General features: G+C 41.1%; 2 protein-coding genes across 4 annotated transcripts in view; one reads left to right on the top strand and one right to left on the bottom strand.

Moving 5' to 3' along the window:
* The window catches only part of iqgap2 (IQ motif containing GTPase activating protein 2), a 37805-nt gene that overhangs the window by 7732 nt on the left and 9653 nt on the right, over positions 1–20420 (top strand). Inside the window, exons 3-26 of one of the 3 annotated variants that reach the window (XM_034091717.2) lie at positions 4310–4466; positions 4938–5015; positions 6387–6463; positions 8439–8506; positions 9201–9314; positions 9405–9583; positions 10385–10472; positions 10749–10912; positions 11523–11610; positions 11843–12006; positions 12132–12292; positions 12586–12710; positions 13011–13174; positions 16188–16214; positions 16525–16615; positions 17315–17470; positions 17616–17758; positions 18241–18411; positions 18679–18762; positions 19007–19078; positions 19161–19230; positions 19526–19734; positions 19869–20021; positions 20120–20283. In XM_034091717.2, the coding sequence (XP_033947608.1) occupies positions 4310–4466; positions 4938–5015; positions 6387–6463; positions 8439–8506; positions 9201–9314; positions 9405–9583; positions 10385–10472; positions 10749–10912; positions 11523–11610; positions 11843–12006; positions 12132–12292; positions 12586–12710; positions 13011–13174; positions 16188–16214; positions 16525–16615; positions 17315–17470; positions 17616–17758; positions 18241–18411; positions 18679–18762; positions 19007–19078; positions 19161–19230; positions 19526–19734; positions 19869–20021; positions 20120–20283 (2967 nt within the window). Of the gene's footprint in view, positions 1–4309; positions 4467–4937; positions 5016–6386; positions 6464–8438; positions 8507–9200; positions 9315–9404; positions 9584–10384; positions 10473–10748; positions 10913–11522; positions 11611–11842; positions 12007–12131; positions 12293–12585; positions 12711–13010; positions 13175–16187; positions 16215–16524; positions 16616–17314; positions 17483–17615; positions 17759–18240; positions 18412–18678; positions 18763–19006; positions 19079–19160; positions 19231–19525; positions 19735–19868; positions 20022–20119; positions 20284–20420 lie in introns of all 3 variants that reach the window. The other 2 variants (XM_034091716.2, XM_034091718.2) reach the window with 2 other exon arrangements.
* Positions 13406–16171, bottom strand: f2rl2 (coagulation factor II (thrombin) receptor-like 2). Its single transcript, XM_034091719.1, has 2 exons — positions 15246–16171; positions 13406–14775 (listed from the first exon to the last, which is right to left on the bottom strand). The coding sequence occupies exons 1-2, from the start codon at positions 15307–15309 to the stop codon at positions 13724–13726; spliced, it is 1116 nt and encodes a 371-aa protein (XP_033947610.1). The 5' UTR covers positions 15310–16171; the 3' UTR covers positions 13406–13723.

The following is a 20420-nucleotide window of genomic DNA, read 5'->3' as shown; positions in this document are numbered from 1 at the left end:
ATCTTCTTCTTCTTCTTATGTCACTAGATAATAACGGTCGAGAAAGGTGAGGCAGGCTTGAATAAACAAGCAGAGATTCAGTAGTCCATCATCATTGAGCCATACGTAGATAATCACTCATCTTTTGTGTGCTAAAGAAGACTTGTTGAAGAGTAGTTCAGTTGCACTGCGGTGGTTTAAGGAACACGTGCTCTAGTATCATTGTGAAAGCAACCTCAAAATGACCACTATTTAACTCTCAGATACACACATGCTCACACTTTCCCTTTTTTACTTCCTGTTATTTCTCCCCCGTGCTACTTTTCTACTGTCCTGTTTAGAGTGGAACCTCTACTCTGGGAAAGTTGTCAAGTTGGTTTAGGATTAAGGCGCTGTTTACACGGAAACGAAACGGGTTGTATCTGCTACTTTTCTCTTTTGTATAGCCCGTTCGTTCACACGAGCTCGTAACGGAACCGCGGAAATGGACCCCTCAAGCGATAACGGGTCCCAAGGTGGATAGATCTGCGGACGGAATGCTTGGGGGGGTCTGCTTCTCTGCTTTTGGTGTGTTTTGTGGCGGAAGTACAGCGCCACTTACAGGCCCGGCATATGTACTACAGCGTCTCCAGCGGGTCGAGCGGTCTCGTGTGAAGGGACACGTTTATTGAGCCGTGTCCGTGTGAACGGAAGACTTTTTTGATATCGAATTCGGTTAGTTTGCGTTCCCGTGTAAATGGGGTCGAAGACGGCTGCATACAGAGCGGTGGGATTAGGTTCTGCTCTCAGGAGTCACTGCAACAAGGCAACCATGCAGAAGTAACTCTGTTAGTACACCTGGGTTATGATATTACAAGAGACATAGCTTCATTATCCACCTTTTGTTTTTTATATATCGGTAAAATATCAGAACTGACCGAGAAAAGCACTTGAGTGCAGGAGTTTGAAAAAACATGAAATGAACTGGTGCAGAAACGGCATCATACATGAAGTGTCCTGCTGCACTAAATAGTACAAAAGGTCTATCATGTATTATTTTGACAGTGAACATGCAGGTTAATATTCCTGTTTTCTTAACTTTGTAATTGTTATTGCTAAAACACATTTGAGTTCACTCATATTTCTGCTTTAATAGTATGCTAGACGGCAAGGGGATTGTTGTTTCAAACTCGCAGATCCCACTCACAGTTTTTGACAGTGATATTATTTAAAAAAAGATCAGTTTCAATCTGTACTGCAACATTGTTATAGGCCTTATTCACGGCAGAGATTTGGACTTCTCACAGCAGGAAAAGCACATGTGTTTCTAATAACATTAACAATGCCATGACGGTGTGACAGCATGCACATCACCAGGAGATTCAACAGACGTTACAATTCATTGAAATATTTGTGATTCTAGTCAAAATATCTTGGGTGAAATAGGACACAATATAGGAAAGCCCCATCTAGTTACTCTTAGATCGCTTGTTAACAAAGTCGTATGAAATCTGATTAAAAACTAAAACGTGTATTAATACAAACAGAAAAGAGCCGTTTCAATGAAAATATCCTCACTAACAGCCGTGTGTTAAATGATATTATCTCAGTCAGTTAGTTATTATAGTGCATGCAAGACTATTTTTATATTATGTCACATGAAGTGTCATATTTGCCCAGACCAGAGTTCTTCACATGGTGGATTGCCCACATGCTTTGCTGTTCAAAGTCCTCTTTACTGCACATTAAAGAGAGCTAAATGATCCGTATTGTTGTCGATGTGCTCAGTTTATAGACCACCTACAAAAGATACAAACCTATTCAGTAGTTAGAAGTTTCTGGAACAGACTTTGTGCCATCCGAGGAGAGTAAACACTCAATGGATGTTTGTAGCCTTTTTGGATGGTAACTCTTTTTGTTTGCTTTTACACACCCCAGGACATCTATCATGTGTTCTTTAGTCAAGGATATCATTCTTATTTTCCGACACACCCTACCCCACCACCACATATGCAAAATGTATTTTGAGACACACACACACACACAAACTCATGACCAGCATGACTGGGCTACATGACGCAAGCATTCAAAAGTCAGAAGAACTGTGGCTGAAAGCAAATGAGTGTTATATTCATAATAATGTGTTGATGTGGGACAGATTGAAGTCCCACAGTCTTGAAAGCTGCATTTTGTTTGCTCAGATTGGACAATGACAGGAAGGCCAGCTTTAAAGGGTTGTAAACAGCAGTCTGTCCTGCTTCAGGAGACACGTTGTCCCCACATTGTTTTAAGAACAGGAAGTGAAGTTTCACAGGAGAGCTCATGCAGGATGTTCCTTTGACTGTGTTCCTGCCAAACATATACTTATTTTAACCTTAGTTCTCTTGCCTTTTATCTGGGTTTGATCCCTTCCTTTTAAGTCACTTCTATGAAGAAATGAAAGTTGAAAATGTCCAACAAGTCATGTGGATTTTGATCTGCGTCACTGCTTAGCCTTGGTTGACCTCAGCCACTATGCCTTGTGGTGTGCATATCTGTGCGATGGCCCTAGGGGTGAAAGGAAAAATCAATACACTTGAGTATATAATACAGTTTCACATTCATTTTTGGGCAAACTGGTATTTTCTGACTTGCAAAAGTATCTGCAAGTTGAAGGTTCAGTAATATTTATAAACCAGCAGCATCTGGCAGATACCAGGCCAACACATGCCTGTTTGGGATTACTAATGGATGACTGCTTCTATTAGTTAAGACTACAATTAATTTCCTGATCAATTCATTTAAAGACTATAGTCTTAGTGGCCAGGGTGACAACCTAACCCTAACCAACTGAAGAAGGTTTAATTAGTTTTACCCTATTTCTCAGAAAGAATCAGCTTATTCCACTATTTGCAATATTCCCCCCTTTATGGTTTACAATAGAAGTTATAGTACTGGGAAAATCCAGTAACTATCTGTTGGCTTATTTCCATTAATTTAAACCCTGAAGTCTGTCTGAAGTTTCCTTCTGGCCAGCTCTAAAGTATCAGCTCGTTACGAGGTGTTGTATTCCTCCGAGTGCTTAACCTGACCTCTCCACTGGTTTGTTTTGACATGTGTTGTGGTTGTCCTTTTAATGTGCTGACACATTACTGTATAAGGCAGACTGGGTCCTTTGAGCGCCCACTTGGCCTTAATTAACCTAAACAAGGTGTCTGTGTGCACGCCTGTGGGAGGGAAGGCTGCACTGCTGGCACACAGAAAAGAAGGAGTTGCCGGTGTGAATGAAACCCTTAAACAAAACACGAGGACGCTGAATCACCGAGCGCTGTCCACGGGATTCTTCTAGCTGTGGGATGAGAGTAAATGATGTTAGCATGAAGTCGATTCCAGGCAGTACGATAATGTATAACAGATTTTCCAACTTTGATGATTCACCCTGCTCACAAATCATTTACTTTGGAATACATTGCACTTTGGAATAGATTTTCCTAACATGTCTGGGCTCTGAAGCTGCTCTTGTAATTATCAAGGGGAAATGACATCAGTTTGAAAGAAGGTCACATTCTCCATTATTCGCTGAAAATGCTCTATTGAGTTTTTAGTCTAACTATTTCAAACACCTCTGATTGTCCCTGGGTGGAATCAAAATCACCTTTTCTCACAAAAATGAAACTCATGACCCTTCACCAGCGATCAATTTGGCTTTGGACTAATTGAATAAGTGTTAGACATCTTGCTTACTGATCACACCGTTAACCTCTCATTATCCTCTCAACAAATAAACCTAACCTTTTCCTATTATCGTCCAACAGCTCATACTGTCTCTGTCCACAGCACCTTCCTAGAGCATCCTGGGCTCAATGTGGGTGTATACAATAACAACAACCCATCAGTTAAACGAAGTTGCACTGGCACAATTCGTAAATATTGTATATTTATATATTATACCAGTTAAAATGTATCTTTGTGTGTTCTTGGCCCTCTGTCTTCAGTCCTTGCCTGGATCGGAAGGGCAGCAGGTGTAGGAAAAGCCAATATTGACTGGCTGACTGCATGCAGGCATTCAGCCACCTCATAAATTGCACTGCAGACCTCAGGTGGCGGAGTAAACATGACTGATGTTTGTTTACACTCTGATCGTAACCATGGTCCTGGTGATTAACTGGAAACATATCGAGTCGAGCTCTCACTGTACTTTCCTCATACTGTCGACAACATTTTCTCAAATGTTTTCACTTGTGCTAGTTGAGCAATAGTCTGAGATATTGTTGTTGGATCGTGTAACATTTCCTATATATCATCTAAATGTATAATAACTTTCTTGAAAGTGGTTTTGCCTCTGAGCTCAGTGTGTTGCGTGTCCTCTCAGGTGGATGGAGGCCTGCCTGGAGGAGGACTTGCCCCCTACCACAGAGCTGGAGGAGAGGCTGAGGAACGGGGTCTACCTCGGCAAACTTGCCAACTTTTTCGCCCCAAAGATGGTGTCTGTGAAAAGGATCTACGACAGAGATCAGGCCCGCTATAAGGTGCACCTCCATTTATAGACATTTACTATCCTTACATTTTCCCCCCTTTTTATTTTTTTTTAGATATACAGTTTTTGCAATTTTTGCATTTTCAACCGTTTACATCCTGAAAAAAGCAAACATAAAAACAAATATTTTCAGTTTTTCTGCACTTTGTAACAACATGTGAGTTAGCTTTTTAGCTTGACTTTGAGATGAATTGTATTGCTGTTTTACACATAACCCAACTTTATCAGACTGTTGGAGTGCTATGTTTTGTAGTCAACATTAGACCTTCAAGTATCTAACAGGCGCAGTAGTTTAAGGCCTTTGACAATGGGCTCAACTTTTTATAATGAATATTATTTGTGCACGGCATAACCTTTTTATCACTTTTCAGGTTGCATCGATACCATTTGGATACATTTTGTTTTATTTCCACATAATTGTATGGCCACATTTATACGTCCGTTCTTGTGTTTTTGCCGGCAGAGCAACGGGCTCCACTTCAGGCACACGGACAACACCGTGCAGTGGCTCAGAGCCATGGAGTCAGTGGGTCTCCCAAAGGTAAGAGGCTGACACATCATTAATGCAGACCCCTGCTGTGCTCCATGTTTTGCAACCACACACACACACACACACACACACACACACACACACACACACACACACACACACACACACACACACACACACACACACACACACACACACACACACACACACACACACACACACACACACACACACACACACACACACACACACCCAGGCAACAGTCATTCAGTCATCACACATTAGGAAACACTTTTTGTTCTCATTAAGTTCCCCTTTTGCAGATGAATTCATGCTTTTATAAAACCCCTTATTATTTATTTTATATTCCCTAAGTCAAAAATATCACTTGATCATCAGAATCAAGGAATACTTTATTACGGACACATTTGTCATAATTTCCTCATCAACACAAGAGCGTACTAATCAGTCATATATCACCATGACAGACAGTTTGTTTTAGGATGGGAGACTCAGCCAGTTCAAGTCATGCTTTGAAACACTATGGAATCGGGATGTCTAACTTTGTCATGTGTTTATTGGCTCAGGGTTATAACATACTAGCTCAAATTAGATCAGGTCTAAGCGTCATAAACCATTTTATAACTAAGACATTGTAGCTACGAGTTAGATAAAATAGAATCCGTCAATCCAGTAGAATCCAAAACTAAGAAAAGGTCAAATCCCTCCTATAAAAGTTTCAGATTGCCTTCAAACTGCAAAGGTTATCCTCCGACTTCAGTTCGACTGACTTAACATTGTATTCATAAAACGCAAACCAAGCTGTAGAGCAAAGGGTAAACACATATCTAATCAATTAGCATGACATTTCTTTACATCGATAGTTTGCTAAATCACCTGTGGCAAAACGTTGTTCAACTATAAAAAGTGTGGTACACTCAAAGCACTGACAGAAATTGTAATGAGGGTGTGGCCGTCACGCAGAGCAGTAACCTCATTGCATCTTTTACGAGAGGACAAAAGACTTCACTGATGTGTGTCCGCTATCCAGGGAAGAGAAATGAGGTGAAGTTGATACTCACTTGTACCTCCTGGGCAGAACGACAGCATCATGATCACCTACAACATAATGCAGTCCGCTGCAATAGATAATACAGCAGAGCTTTTTAAACCTTATTATTTGAGAAACTAGGACACTGACTGGTGTTGAACTAGTTGACTGCGCTGGTGAACATGATGTGCTTTGTAAAGGTAGTGTTTATTGCAGTGGAGATGCCTGGGATCACATTATATCTTAAAGCTATTCCCGTTAATATACCCACCACTGCAACTGCTCGTACTTTACAGAATGATGTCTTTCTTTTTGGCTGCAGCAGAATAAAGATTGTAAATATTTATACATGTCGTGTTTTCTGCTTTCAGATATTCTATCCTGAAACGACAGATGTGTACGATCGCAAAAACATGCCAAAGGTGGTGTACTGCATACACGCACTCAGGTAAGAATAACAAGAAAACCAACACATAGTTATCGTTTACTGCATGCACGATGTTTTTGTGACGGCAGCGTTGTTCACGCATCTGTAGAGTGTTTGATTGTACATGGCAGTGTAGCGTCTTCTTTCCAAAGGGTCTCACACCCTAATGTTGCTTACGATCTGTTGTTGGGCAGATTAGATCTCATGTGGGTCTGCCTTGTCACTGACGGTAACTAGTTGTCTCATTTGGATTTATTTACATTCATTTCATGGTTATGGCAGACGGTATCAAACACTTTAATTTGACAAGTTTGCGATATAAATGGTTATTTTGCTTTCCAAACAGCAGTGTATTTAAATTACAGCTATGCAGGACAGTTCATACAGTATGTAACATTTATATTATTACTCAGTGGGGTTTAGGAAGATTACACTTATACATAAGGACCAAGAATAGTACTTTGTAAGTGATATGAAACTGGAAAACGTTATTAGTGCTTAGGTCAGGCAGAGAAAGTGTTGCTTGTTAAACACAGATATTCTTTTATGATTTATCTTATGTAGGTCAAGGCTATATTATAGAGCACCTTGCATCCAGCTGCTCTGTGCCAAGTTCACATGCTTTCACTCTCCGTATTGCCTGTTTACTCAAACCCCTTAAATCACGAGATAATTAAAAGTACAATGACCTTGAACAGTTTTAAACTGTTATTTGAGTTTGTTTTCAACACTTATGATTAGCATGACTGCTTCTCTAAACCTCTATACAGTATGTAACCAGGGGCTTTCTGTTAAACTGAGTGTGGTGATTCATTGCTTAACTCTTCACTAGTTGGTTCACCACAAAAGGGGCGAAATCTGTGCCATGTTTTCAGGTTTGTGAAACACGTTGTTATACTTTAAAAAGAAAAGGTTTGAGGTCTCACAGTAATGTGGTTGGTTTGACGCCCTCAGTTCTTCAGTTAAGATGACTTTGAATAAACTTAAGGGTCAATGATATCCATTTGATGGAGTCAGCTTAACACAGCTTTAGGGAGTGCTTATGTGAGCTGCTCGGGTTGTTTTCTCTGTTGTAGTGTTTTGGTCAGGTCCTGAGAGACTTGGTTTCCTTCCCTCCTTTTTCACACAAGTGCACTTCCTTCCTGCCAATCCAGCTACAGTCCCACAAGGACCCAGTGAATACTTCCCTGGGTACAAACACATGATTGCAGACATAGAGGCAAAGCAGTGGATTCCCCTGCACTCTTGAACATTGAAAGGAAATGGACAAATAACATACAGAGTACATAACACTACAGTACAGTGCATAGTATCAGTATCAGCATAACAAGTGGTAGAGATTGACTTTTTTTTATTTTGAAAGTCATTTTATTTTTGAGAAAATAAAACAAAGGGGATTCACAGTTTGTAGAGACAGAGCTAGTTGCTTCAAGCTAGTTAGCTGTTATCTGTGTGGCTTTTAATCAGCCACCTCCATTAATCCAAGTCAGCTGTTACTGAGTTTTTATCTCCGACTGAATCAGCTGCCTGCGTTTTAAAAACATTTGTCTGAGCAGAGTTTAAACTGTCTGTATTCCAAGGACAGAGTACATTTCATGTTTACACACTCACTGTGGCTAAAGGGCAGATATATACGAGCTACAGCACCGCCTGCATCAGAGCTGTGCTGTCGCGGGACCTGCCTTAAATATCTATAATTCATTATCGCTTATCAGGTAACCGCGGGAAGATGAAAGTTTTATGAAGTTTCCAGCCACCTGCTTGTTGATTTCAGTGTTCAGTGCTTGTTGTAATGTGAGTAGACACTACCCCCCTGTGGTGTCAGAGGGACATTACAGGCCTTCAGAAGCAAAACCTTAAAGGGAAAGTGACCAGTCTACAGTTTCATGATATCAGACTGTAAAATACCAGAATGTTGCAAGCTTTTCAGTGCTTTTATTAATGTATTTGTGTACATTTACAGTCTAAATCTTCTGAATAATGTGGTTTATTTCAGCTTGTACCTGTACAAACTGGGCATTGCACCACAGATCCAGGACCTGCTGGGGAAAGTGGCCTTTACAGGTAACGCCAATGGAAATCAGCTTCTCATTAAGCCAAGCGTCGCTCACAAGCTCAAAAGTTATGTAAAATATGCGAGAAAATGCACATCGTAGTGCACATTAGTAGAAACATTTAAATTGTTAATTGTTTTCCAAGACAAAGGATACATGTTGCCCGAGGGCTTTTTGAATGACTGATCCTGATTGTTCTTTGTATGCGAGTATTTGTCTTGTTGGATTATAATTAGAAAAACGATCATTATGCTCTCAAGCATGTAATGTCTTGTGAGTAACATCTTGTCTGAGATTTATATTTTTGAATTATCCACCATATCAGTTGATCAAAAATATCCCCTGCAGCCATTTACATTTCAACACATAACACACACATGTATAAGCTACAAAGCTTTTGACATTGGTCTCAGGGCTTATGCACATTGGGTTTTCAATCACATCTGCAACAACAATCAACAAACTGTTTTTATTGTTCCCAATTCAACTTTCGGGAAACACGCATGGGGATAAACAGCTTGAGCATGCAGTTAGAGATGACTTTTTGAGATAATCAGAAACAAATTAGATGTATATATTTGTGAGAAATTAACCAATTGTTATGATTTGAGGGAAACGACCTCAATTGTATCTTGCAGTTTATTTTATTACTTTTTTATACGTTATGACACAACACTTGCAATTGGTTTCTACCTGTCTTCTAGAGGAAGAGATTAGTAACATGAGGAGTGAGCTGGAGAAGTATGGCATTCAAATGCCAGCTTTCAGTAAGATTGGAGGAATCCTGGCCAATGAGCTCTCAGTGGACGAAGCTGCTTGTAAGTCCTCTGACGTTTCACTTAATCTCTGCCTTACTTTATGTTGCTTTTGTCCAAAACTAAACTGTGCACACACTCGGTTTTCCTCAGTGCACGCTGCTGTGATCGCCATCAACGATGCGGTCGAAAAAGATCAGACGTCTGTGACGATGGGAGCTCTTAATAATCCTAACGCCATGCTGAAGAACATCCAGGAAGCTCTGGCTCAAGAATACCAGGACGCTCTGAGCCAGGCCAAGGCTCGGAAGCAGGATCAGTCCTCAGGGAGGGTGAGAAGCCTTCCAAACGCTTCAGTGACCTCTTTTCAGTGTCATCATTCATATCATTTACATTAAACTGCTGACTTTCCCTATATAGAAGCATTTATTACAATAATTCTATAACAACGTTTGTTTAGTTCCTCTCTTGCTAGCCTTCTCACAACACTCAATCTCTCTCTATTTCACTTTTCTTTTAGGACTAATCCGATATTGAGTTGCAAAGATAATTAATACAATAGTAACCTTAACATAAATTGCTAAAAGCACCTCTCCACTAAAGCCAATGTATACAATCTCACATCAGTATTCAACCAAAGGTGGGACCAGAGTTACTACACCGACTGGTTGATTCAGGTTGATAACCACTACGTTTCTCTGCCTTAAGTAGTGACACGGAAATGAAATGACAAAACATTGAGAACAAATCTGAGTAATACAAAAAAATGTGAACAGGACCCTTGCGGTGAACTGATGTTTTGACTGCCCTGTGTAATACTGACGGCTATAACAACTGAGGTCTGAAAGGGGTTGCCTCACTGAGTCGCTGCACAGGCCAGCACATTCCAGCACATTCCAGCGGCTGCAGAGTCAGCTGGACTTCACCAAACACAAACCCTCGGCATCTCGCCTCCTATTCTCTTTACAAACACTGGACAAGCATACGTCGTCCATTTCCTCTAATTGGCTAGAGTCTGATATGTCTAATATGTTACTTAATCAGTTTGAATGGGGAAACATGTATGCGACTAAAAAATGTGATGTGAAATAAAAAAATGGATATTAATGTTTACCCTTCTCTTCTTTAATTAGCGCTCATCCGTTGCTACTGAAGAAAGAGATGTTTATGAGGAGCTGGTGACTCACCAGGAAATCCAGGGCTCCATTGACTTTGTCAACAGTAAGGACTTTCTCTCAATATGATCCTCACATAGCTGATTTGACTAAACACTGTCAAAAAACCATGACTGCTTTCCTTTATGTATGTAAAACTAAACCCTTTGTGCCTTGTTGGTGCATAATAACCAGATAATAACACATGTGAACTCTACAGTACATACAGTAGAGGAGCCAAAGTTAAAGTAATGAAATTGCATAGAATCTGATATTTTTGGTAGCACTTCTGAAAGAAAACACATATCCCTGAATAGCGTCTGCGCGGTTTCCCCCTCTCCAGTGCAGGCAGCGGTGAGGCAGGTGAATGAAGCCGTGTCGGCCCAGGACGAGGCCTCTCTGCTGGCTGCTCTCAGGCTGGACGCTCTGGCCCTGCTGGGGGTTCAGCAGTCAAACTGCAGCTGGTACCTGGAGCACTTCACAATCTACTGCCAACATAAATCTAAGGTATACTGAATCACAGCTTGTTTGCTCGGTTGTCCCCGGTTCATGTCCTTATGAGTCAGAGTCCCTCTAGTCTTCTTTCCCAGTTGTTTGTTAAATCATGTATTTTCAGTTGGTAAGAGTACTGTAGACACTAAGTAAGGCAGGCTAGATTAAAAGCAATATTTGAGGCTCCTGAGAGCCATAGTTTTAAAAAAAACGACGTTGGCATCCTACTGTATACATGTCCTCGTAATAAGATTTGTAAACAGGTGTTTAGCATAGGAACAAATCATACACATCCAGTTTTGTAAAGGTTTTGTCTGCTTTTTTGTTTGTCCAGCTGACACAAAAAAAACGTCTTTTACTTTTAAGTTCTGTGAGGATAACATGTAGACACTGATTTCACTACTAGGCAGTGTATCTGAATGCAGAGTCCTTGAGGGGAACCGTAGTGAAGACAGTGCATTAAATAAAAAGCCCATCCACACCCTCAGAGAAAAACTAATCAGCCATTGCAATATCAGTTGGTATGGACACCACCTTGCCCTCCACAGCCCTTTATTAACACATGCTGAATCATCACTGGCTGTTGGTCATTTCTCTGTAGTGTAAACTAATCTTTGTGTTGCAGGATGAAGGGAAGTCTGTGGTGGTGGACAGAGAGGAGATTCAGAGAGTCGTCACCTCTTGTAATGACTTTGCTGAGGCAGAGAAACGAAGTAAGCATGTTTTGTTACCCACCTTGTTTTTAACACATAACTACCGGTCAGTTGTGAAATCACATACAGTATACCCATTAGAACACTTCTCAAAGAACAAATGCATAATCTGTCACAGTATCCAGTACAGCTCATTATACATCTTTAATCTGTTTTTTCTAAAGTAAGTTCGTTATGTAATTGTTAGACAAAGAACATCTACATGACTTTCTGTGATGCTTTTCTTGACCAGAGCTCGAGGCGATTGCAGCGATCAACACAGCCATTCGTCTGGGCAATGCAGCGGAGACGGCGGAGGAGCTGACGAACCCTGAAGCACAGCTGCCCATCGTCTACCAAACGGCTGCCAACCTCTACCAGGCTGAGCTGTTCAGTTTGCAGCTGCAAGGCACGCGGGTGAGACATCATGTTTGCACTCTTTACAGTGTGTTGACCCAAAGACCGTGCAGTCTACACATGCACCATAGTTTCTGTGAATATCCCTGCATGCTTGCGAGTCAGACCTTGTTTCTGTGTTTCAGTCTGGCCTGAGCCACGAGGAGCTGAGTGTGGCTGTGGAGATGCTGTCGGCGGTAGCGGTGCTGAATGAGGTGCTGGACACCAAAGACCCTCAGGCTGTGATCGAGCAACTATCAGACTCCCCTCTGGGCTTCACCAACATGGACCAAGACAACCTCAACAGGTGAGATGGATGAGTATTTTGATAGCTGCCTTTGGTGCTGATCGTGTTCTTTTTTATTATCACTGTTTTTTTCTATATTGTGGCACTCATTGACGTGCACTCATGGTGGTACCGGATGATTTAAGAGCAAAACATTTATTTGATTTCAAAATAACAGGCAGAATGTCTTCAGGTCGCATGTCACTGAACTCCACTGCAGGTATCGCTCTGATCAAGTTGCACTAACTGGGATCGGCTTATGAGTAAGGGTTCTTTAAATGTCATGACCCTTTGTTGAACTCCCCCCCCCTCAGGTATGCAGACACTCTTATCCAACTGCGAGGCGAGGCTCTTTCCAAAGGCCAAGAGTTTCTCACCTGGAATGATGTTCAGAAATGCATCGACACGGTCAACGTTCAGGTCCATGAGGAGCATGAGCGTAAGACACTTTCTGCTTATGTTTTATGTAGAGTTTGAACCCACAGGCCATACAGTATGACTGCAACTCGTTGTTGTTTTAAATGTGTTTTATGTTGTGTGTATACATTTATGTTGCATCGTTGGAGGAACCTGTGACCCAAGATTTCCATTGCACTACTACACTGTAGCTGTGTATATGACAATAACACCTTTGAACCTTTGAGTAGCTTAAGATATAAAAGGACTTTTTCAGCCTGCAGTTGTTATTTTAAGACAATTGACTGATCCGTATTAATCGGTTGTTTCCTTCTACTTCCAGGTATCATAGCTATAGCTGAGATCAATGAAGCTCTTAACTCCGGTGATCATCAGCAGACGCTTGCAGCCCTGCTCCTCCCTACAGCCAAGTTAACAGGAGTGAATCCAGCCACGGCCAAACACTACCACGATGTCCTACAACATACCAAACAACTCCTCTGCCAGGTAATGAGACTTGAAATTGAGTTAACATATAATGTTTTTATGTAAAAATGTTTTTCTTTTACTCTATTTCCTGCCTCTCACGTCCTTAAAGTGCCACACAAAGAAATGAGTGGCTGGATTAACCAGTGTAGTCACCGCATGTCACTTTATCTCAATGGAAAAACGACTTTTATTGAATTTTCACGGAACTTTCTCATCTCGTATTTTAAGACTGAAAATATAAGAGTCTCATTTTTTGAAAATAATTTGTTTTTATATACATTTAATGATGACCACAGCAAATTGTTATTCCAATGTTTCTGTGTCATCAAGCCAACAGTTTCCCAATGATAGTTTGATTCAGAGTCTAAATCTTCCCTTATATTTTAAAATAATCTTCACAGAGGATGTTGCCGTTTTGTGTCGAACAGAGACCGCGTTATCACCCTGTTGAATCCACGGAGGTCAGTTTCTACATTCCTGAGCCTGTTTGTCGTGCTTGAGCTTCCCTGCTGATTCTCAACAATGGTCCATTATGGAGAAGCTGTTTCTGTGCACAAACATCCAGTCTCACGTCATAGAAGTAGGCCTCTTTTGTATCCCGCGGAGAGAAACAAAGTGTAGTTCTGAGGCAGCCATCTTGGAAAGGAGCATACACAGGAAGGGATCCAGACAGCTGTGGAAGCAGCAGAGACACACCGCTACTCTGTAATATCCATACAGTCTGTCGTCCCCACTGGTAAACAGACGGATGTAGTGGGCGATATGCAGGATGCCGCTTGGCAAGAAACACACGACAAAGATGATGAACACCAGAGTGCTGACCCTGATGAACGGTTTCCAGTCGCAACAGGATTGTCCTAGATGGTATACCACTGCTACATGCGAATAGATACAAATCAGGAATGGCACTATGAAGCCCAGGCAAACCAGCATCATCCTGTATGGCACCAATGGGGAATGGGATTTTTCGTCCAGGGGCAGGACATCATGGCAGGTGGTGATTCCCAGGTGGGTGAGCTGGTAGCTCTGCCTGACCAGGAGCTCGGGCACAATAGCCACACCGTACAGGAACCAGACCACCAAGCACGACCACACTGCCAGCGTAGACTTAGCCAGCCTTCTGTACAGGAACGGCCGGACCACAGCCAGGTAGCGCTTTACACTGATGCATGCTATAGTTTGGGCTGAACTGTAAACATTGCCATAAAACAAGGCTGTGATAAGCCGGCAGGAGATTTCCCCAAATATCCAATTGTTCCCGTTGAAGTGGTAGTGAACACGCAGCGCCAGGGAGAGCAGCAGCAGCAGGTCGGACAGAGCCAGGTTCAGGTAAAGGACTATGGTGGAGAAAGGCTTTGCTTTGAGTCTGAGGAAGGCCAGGATGTAGGCGTTGGAGGGGATGCCCACCAGCATGGCCAGGATGTATGATGAGGGGATGACCCTGGTGCTGAGGACCCCCGTGGTGTAGGCTGTCACTGCGTCCTCCGGGCTCACCTGCAGCCGGGGGTCTGAGCTGGGGTAGAGCAGCAGCCTGGTGCCATTCGGTTTGTACAGCGCTGCCTTAAAGGTTTTCGGTATCGCAACACTGGTTTCATTTGATACATTCCTGGTTTTGTTTCCTAGAAATGGGTACACAAAAGACGACGTTTATCAATCAATCAACAACTTTATTAATCCTGCAAGGGGTAATTGGTTATGAGCAGCTTATGTCATGTACACAGGCAGGAACATACAGGAAGAAAGCACACATGGCTTTAAAGCAACTTACATTTAGGAAGGATTAAAAACGATTTAAATCTACATTAAAACAGGATGTGTATAGTTAATTATGCTGTTTGGAGACTTTTTAGTTATATCTCTTGTTTTAAGCAAAAAAACGGACATATCTAAAATAATTTAAATATCTTTTAAACAATGTTTTAACTTCTGTATTGTATTTGCAGCTTTACTAAAATAATGTTGTGACTTAGATTTGGGATCCCTTAACCAGTTAGAACATTAAAAACTACCGTGAAAAGTCTAAAGTACAAGTATTTAATTATGAGATCCTTTTGATAAACTCTTATAAATAGCATATTAATAAACGTACCTTCATGCTGAATGGTCTGCACTGCCATCAAACACACGAGTAGTCCTGTTACAAGATCAGCCATGTCACTCTGCAGTCTCTATCCCAGAGGTGAAACGTTTTCTTCAGCCCTCTTGGTGTTGCTTCTGTTCAGTAAGAGTTCTCCATCGGTGAAATTTGCTGTTTTGCATTTCTGTACTGAAAAGTAGAACTGATAACGATCTGTGCTCAAGCCTCGCTTCCCGTGAGTGTTCTGTATGTGGGGCACTCTTCTGTTTGTACGCTGCAGTGAGCATGTTTCCTGTCCAGACTTGAACATGAATTCTCTGCTGCTTACGTCAGTCACTGCCCTCTGACTCACTGAGGAGGGAGGACCCCGCTTAATGGTTAATTCACAGCTGTGAACCAGAACAAATCCCCCTGATTACCTTGGGGATGAGTATTTTGTTGTGGTTTACGTTTTGATTTTGCAGTCATTGAAGGGGGAATGTAGGGTCAGCTTTGTTAGGAAATTCACATTAGATGGTTTCAATTGCTAGTTTTCTAAGATTATATTATACATTAGATCATTAATGTAATATTGGCTTCAAGATGTTGACCAGTCGTTTCAATGAAAGTGAACTCATCTTTTTGTTGTCCTGGTTTGCTTTGTCCTTTTTGTTGGGCTCATGATGCGTTGGTTTGGAAATGATTGGCCGGATGCAGATCTAAAAAGAAAGCTGCCTATACTGTGCTCGGTGTGTTTGAATGGGGGCTTCCTTCCTGTGGTCAGAGATACACCCCGGCGGCCCCTACCAGAGTCTTCTAAAATTAGCCTGAGAACAAGCACAAAAGTCAGGCTGAATAAACATGCTTTGTAGTTGTTGTGACGTTCTCAGGCAGGGTCTGTTTTTTGTGGTTACGTTGGGACGAGGATATTTCTGAAGTGTAACTATTGTCAACACATGTTTTCCTTTTCCTCAGGCCTCACCTCTGGACACAGGGGAAATGGTACTGTGTATTATTTGCCGTTGCTTTAATAGCACCAGCTTGTGTTTAGTTGGTTATCAGTGTTGCTTTGTAGTGCTACTGCTGTAGAGCAAAATCTCAACAATCCCAACTTGATGTTTTTGAATAATTCCATTTACTTTATTTCTAACATTGGATATCGAATGTTTTTGGCCTAATTAAACATATTTATAATTTGGTATCGGGTTAGTATTGTTTTTGCTTGCTATACATTATCGTTTGTTTGTCTGATCAATCCATCCAAGAGAAAAAGAATAACGAGGAGTGACCATGTGCTTCAATCTGATTGTAGAGCTCTGGAGATGAGTCTGCAGTACTGTGGCTGGACCAAATCCAAGAGGCCATACACACAGCCAATCAGGATGAAGACGAGGCTCTCACATGTATGTACCCAGTTTAAACTCATTCATCCATGTCTTAACTACCCAAACAAAAGTTTATTCAGACCCAACATGAGGAGGACATCGGGGACTAGATTCAGATCCTCACACAGCTCTGACACACTCATTAATGTTCTAAATTAATACGTAGCTCGTTTCAAATGTCTCTTGACCACATGCACTAACTACTAACTCATTTTCTTACTTACTTTTATTTTAATGTTGATCGTGTAGCTATCAACGTGTACACAAGTCTTTCAGAACTGCTCTTGCATATATCAGTTCAGCCTGACTTTTGTCACACATCATTTAATGTAAATTGGCCTCAAAGATAATTTTCTTCTGCAAGACTTTGTAATTATTTGTAATGCATAATCAATTTGTCAAAACTAATGGAAGATATATCTGCACACTTCTTTCATATCCATTCTTTAAGAGACTGTAACACTGACTGAAAATAGTGGAATAGATACAATAATCTGTGTTTCTTATAGGCTTAGGGGTATTTCTTTCTCTTTAGTTACATACATAGTGTAGCATGTGCTCATACTGCCATTATTGTGGGCACAATATTTAGATTTGTATATGTTGTTACATGTTGAGGATAACCACTTACTCCGTAGTTGTACTAAGTGGTTATTGTGCCGTTTCATATTAAATTCGATGATTGCTCCCTTGTTGTGATCTTGTTCATGTTGCTAGTGGCTGGAGCAGTGGCTGACATCAACAGGACCGTGGCCGAGGGGGACGCTCAGAAAACACTGCAGGCTCTGCAGGTTCCCAGTGCCGGACTGAGAGCGGTGCTCCCTGAATGTGCCGAGACATACCAGGCAGAACTGGCGGAAAGACAAACAAACGGTGATGATGAAGGTAATTATACTTACTGCATGAGTAATACATGTTAGGAAGCTTAGTGTTCAGGAAACTGATGCCTGAACAGTGAGATTGTAGGTTTCAATATGACTGCACTGTGTCTAACTGAGCCCTTTCTGCTTTCCTCCAGGCAGCACTGAGAGTGTGTGGGTTAAACATTGCATCAACGACAGATATGACTACTACTACAACCTGGAGACTGGACAGGGCACCTGGGAGGAGCCTGAAGGGTTTCTGCACCATGCTGGCCAGCTCGGTAAAGAGGAAATCCAGGTACCCTCTGCTCTAATGCATAGTTTCACTACATGGTGTATTCCTATGTGCTGTTAATATCCTGATATCACATTGATGGTATATATCACCTTCTTGTTTTAATGTTCATTTTCAGGATCCCTATTTATTTGATCAGATAGTAATCCCACTATAGAAGCTTTTTCCTCCTAAAAGAAAAAAAAAGAAAAAAAAAAGATATTATGTTTAATAATTTAGTTTTTGCGAGAAGGGGTGGGATTAAATAAGCGTAAAATTCTTCCCACCCCTTTTGGGATGTGTAATTAAGTAAATCATTTGTTTATATATAATTTAGAATCGGTAATATTTTTGTATATCAATTTGACACTGCTTCATTTTGTATTGTATAATAAACTACTCAATACATTTCATTATAGTTATTGTTTTTTTTGTATTGTTTTACACATTCGAAATAAATTCGAATCAAATCCTTATAAACAAACAAATCTTTATTTCCCCCTTAGGGTGTTGTCAGCTCTTTGACTGCAGAATATAACAGGGAACAGTTATGGATGGCCAATGAATCCATGGTGACCCAGCTGCAGGCGAGGGTCCGAGGTTACCTGGTCAGGAGAAAGCACGCCCGGAGAATGGAGTATCTACGGCAGCAAGAGCCACACGTCGTCAAGTTGCAGGTACTGTATAGCTTCTCTGTGAACTGTGAATATCTGATCTCTTATGCAGCTGTGTGTTACTGCAGGACTCATGAATCATAATGGGGATGTCCATACAGACCTGTTTAGAAACAGTCTACTGAGTGTATACAAATATTCTTTCAGCAACACCTTAAAAAAAGCAAATAAAGATCATAAATGATCAACCACCAACATGTAATTATCCAAGCTGTGGTAACACTGATATAAAACACAACTTGTTATACATGTATGTTTCCTTTGTTGCAGGCCTGCTGGAAAGGTCACAAACAGAGGAACATGTACAAAGAGAGGATACATTTTCTCCAGGATAATGTCTCTTCGATTGTCAAGGTGATAAGTCTTTTCTTTTTATAAATATTGTTATTAAAAATGATGCTTATTGAAAGAATAGACACCTCTAAAGCTATGCACCCCTTCCCTGTAAGTGAAAGCTTTATCTCCAGTCACAAACTCAAATAACCATTGTAGCTGGGATTTGTAAAAATGTATTAAATGAATCTGCATGTACCTAACATAAATAACGTTGCTGCGATATCGAAGACCTGACATAAAACACTGGCGTTTTTTTTTTTAGATCCAATCTGTTGTGAAAATGTGGAAAGCCAAACGTAAATACAATCGGAGGTTGCAGTTCTTCAAAGATCATGTAAGTAACCAAACGTCGCTCCACCGGGTCTTTTGTGTTTTTAGTTCCTGTGTTTTAAAGACTCACTGTTCTGTGTGTTTAGGAAAAAGAGATTGTGAAAATCCAGGCTTTTCTAAAGGCCAACAAAGCCAGAGACGACTACAGAACCCTAAGTAAGTCAGAAAGGCATTTTAATGAGCATACATACTAAATTGATATACTATCAATCTGGTGATGATATTAGCTGGGAATGTGTTTTTGAGCTATGCCCATATTTTACATTGATTTAAAGTGCTTTTCTGGTTTTAAATGATGCATTATAGTTCCCTATTTTTATTACATTTGTGTTTTTTCCTGTATTTCCTGGCTCATCATATTTCATAGTTGATGGGGACATTTTAAACGATGAGATTACATTGTGTGTGAATGTTTAAAAGACCGCTGACTTTCTTGTGTGCCTAATCCTAGCGGGGGCGAAGGACCCTCCTCTGTCCGTGGTGCGTAAGTTTGTCCACTTGCTGGAGCAGAGCGCCCTGGACCTTCAGGAAGAGCAGGAAGTGACGCGGCTCAGAGAAGAGGTGGTCACCAATATTCGCTCCAATCAGCAAATGGAGAAAGACTTGAACTTGATGGACATAAAGATTGGACTGCTGGTGAAGAACAGGATCACTCTGCAGGTTCGCTAGCTTTGATTTCATGTGTACAAGAAATGCAACTGTGATATTTACGCTGAAGGCTTACATTCCTATAAGAATGTCTTGTTCTGTTCAGTTCGACTACTTAACCTTTTTGTTGTTTTGTTTTTTTAAAGGATGTTGTGTCCCATAATAAGAAAATGAAGAATAAGAAAAATAAAGAGAGTAAGGACGACTTGACTACAGGAGACAGACAAGGTATCAAGGGACTAAACAAAGGCAAAAGAAGGAAACTGGAGGCCTACCAACATCTCTTTTACCTGCTGCAGGTGATACAATATGATGTCTTTACCTACAGCTTGCATCTGCTGAACTTAGAAAGGTCGAATGAAAGGTAATGTTACTCTTTTTGTTCCCTCCCCTTTAGACCAATCCACACTACCTGGCCAAGCTGATCTTTCAGATGCCCCAAAACAAGTCGACCAAGTTTATGGACACGGTGGTCTTCACCTTGTACAACTACGCCTCCAACCAGAGAGAAGAATACCTGCTGCTCAAACTCTTCAAGACGGCTCTGGAGGAGGAAATCAAGTGAGTACTGCAGCTTTAATCAATGCTTTGCCATCATCTCAAGCCAGTATTGTTCACAGGGTTCTTACGGTCATTAAAAACCTGGAAAAGTCATGGAAAACAATATTTTTCCCAAAGTTTTGGAAAAGTCATGGAAA

The sequence above is a fragment of the Pseudochaenichthys georgianus genome, chromosome 9 (genome assembly GCF_902827115.2).
Source record: "Pseudochaenichthys georgianus chromosome 9, fPseGeo1.2, whole genome shotgun sequence".
In the NCBI taxonomy this organism is placed as follows: domain Eukaryota; kingdom Metazoa; phylum Chordata; class Actinopteri; order Perciformes; family Channichthyidae; genus Pseudochaenichthys; species Pseudochaenichthys georgianus.
This window is presented reverse-complemented; position numbering and strand designations above follow the sequence as displayed.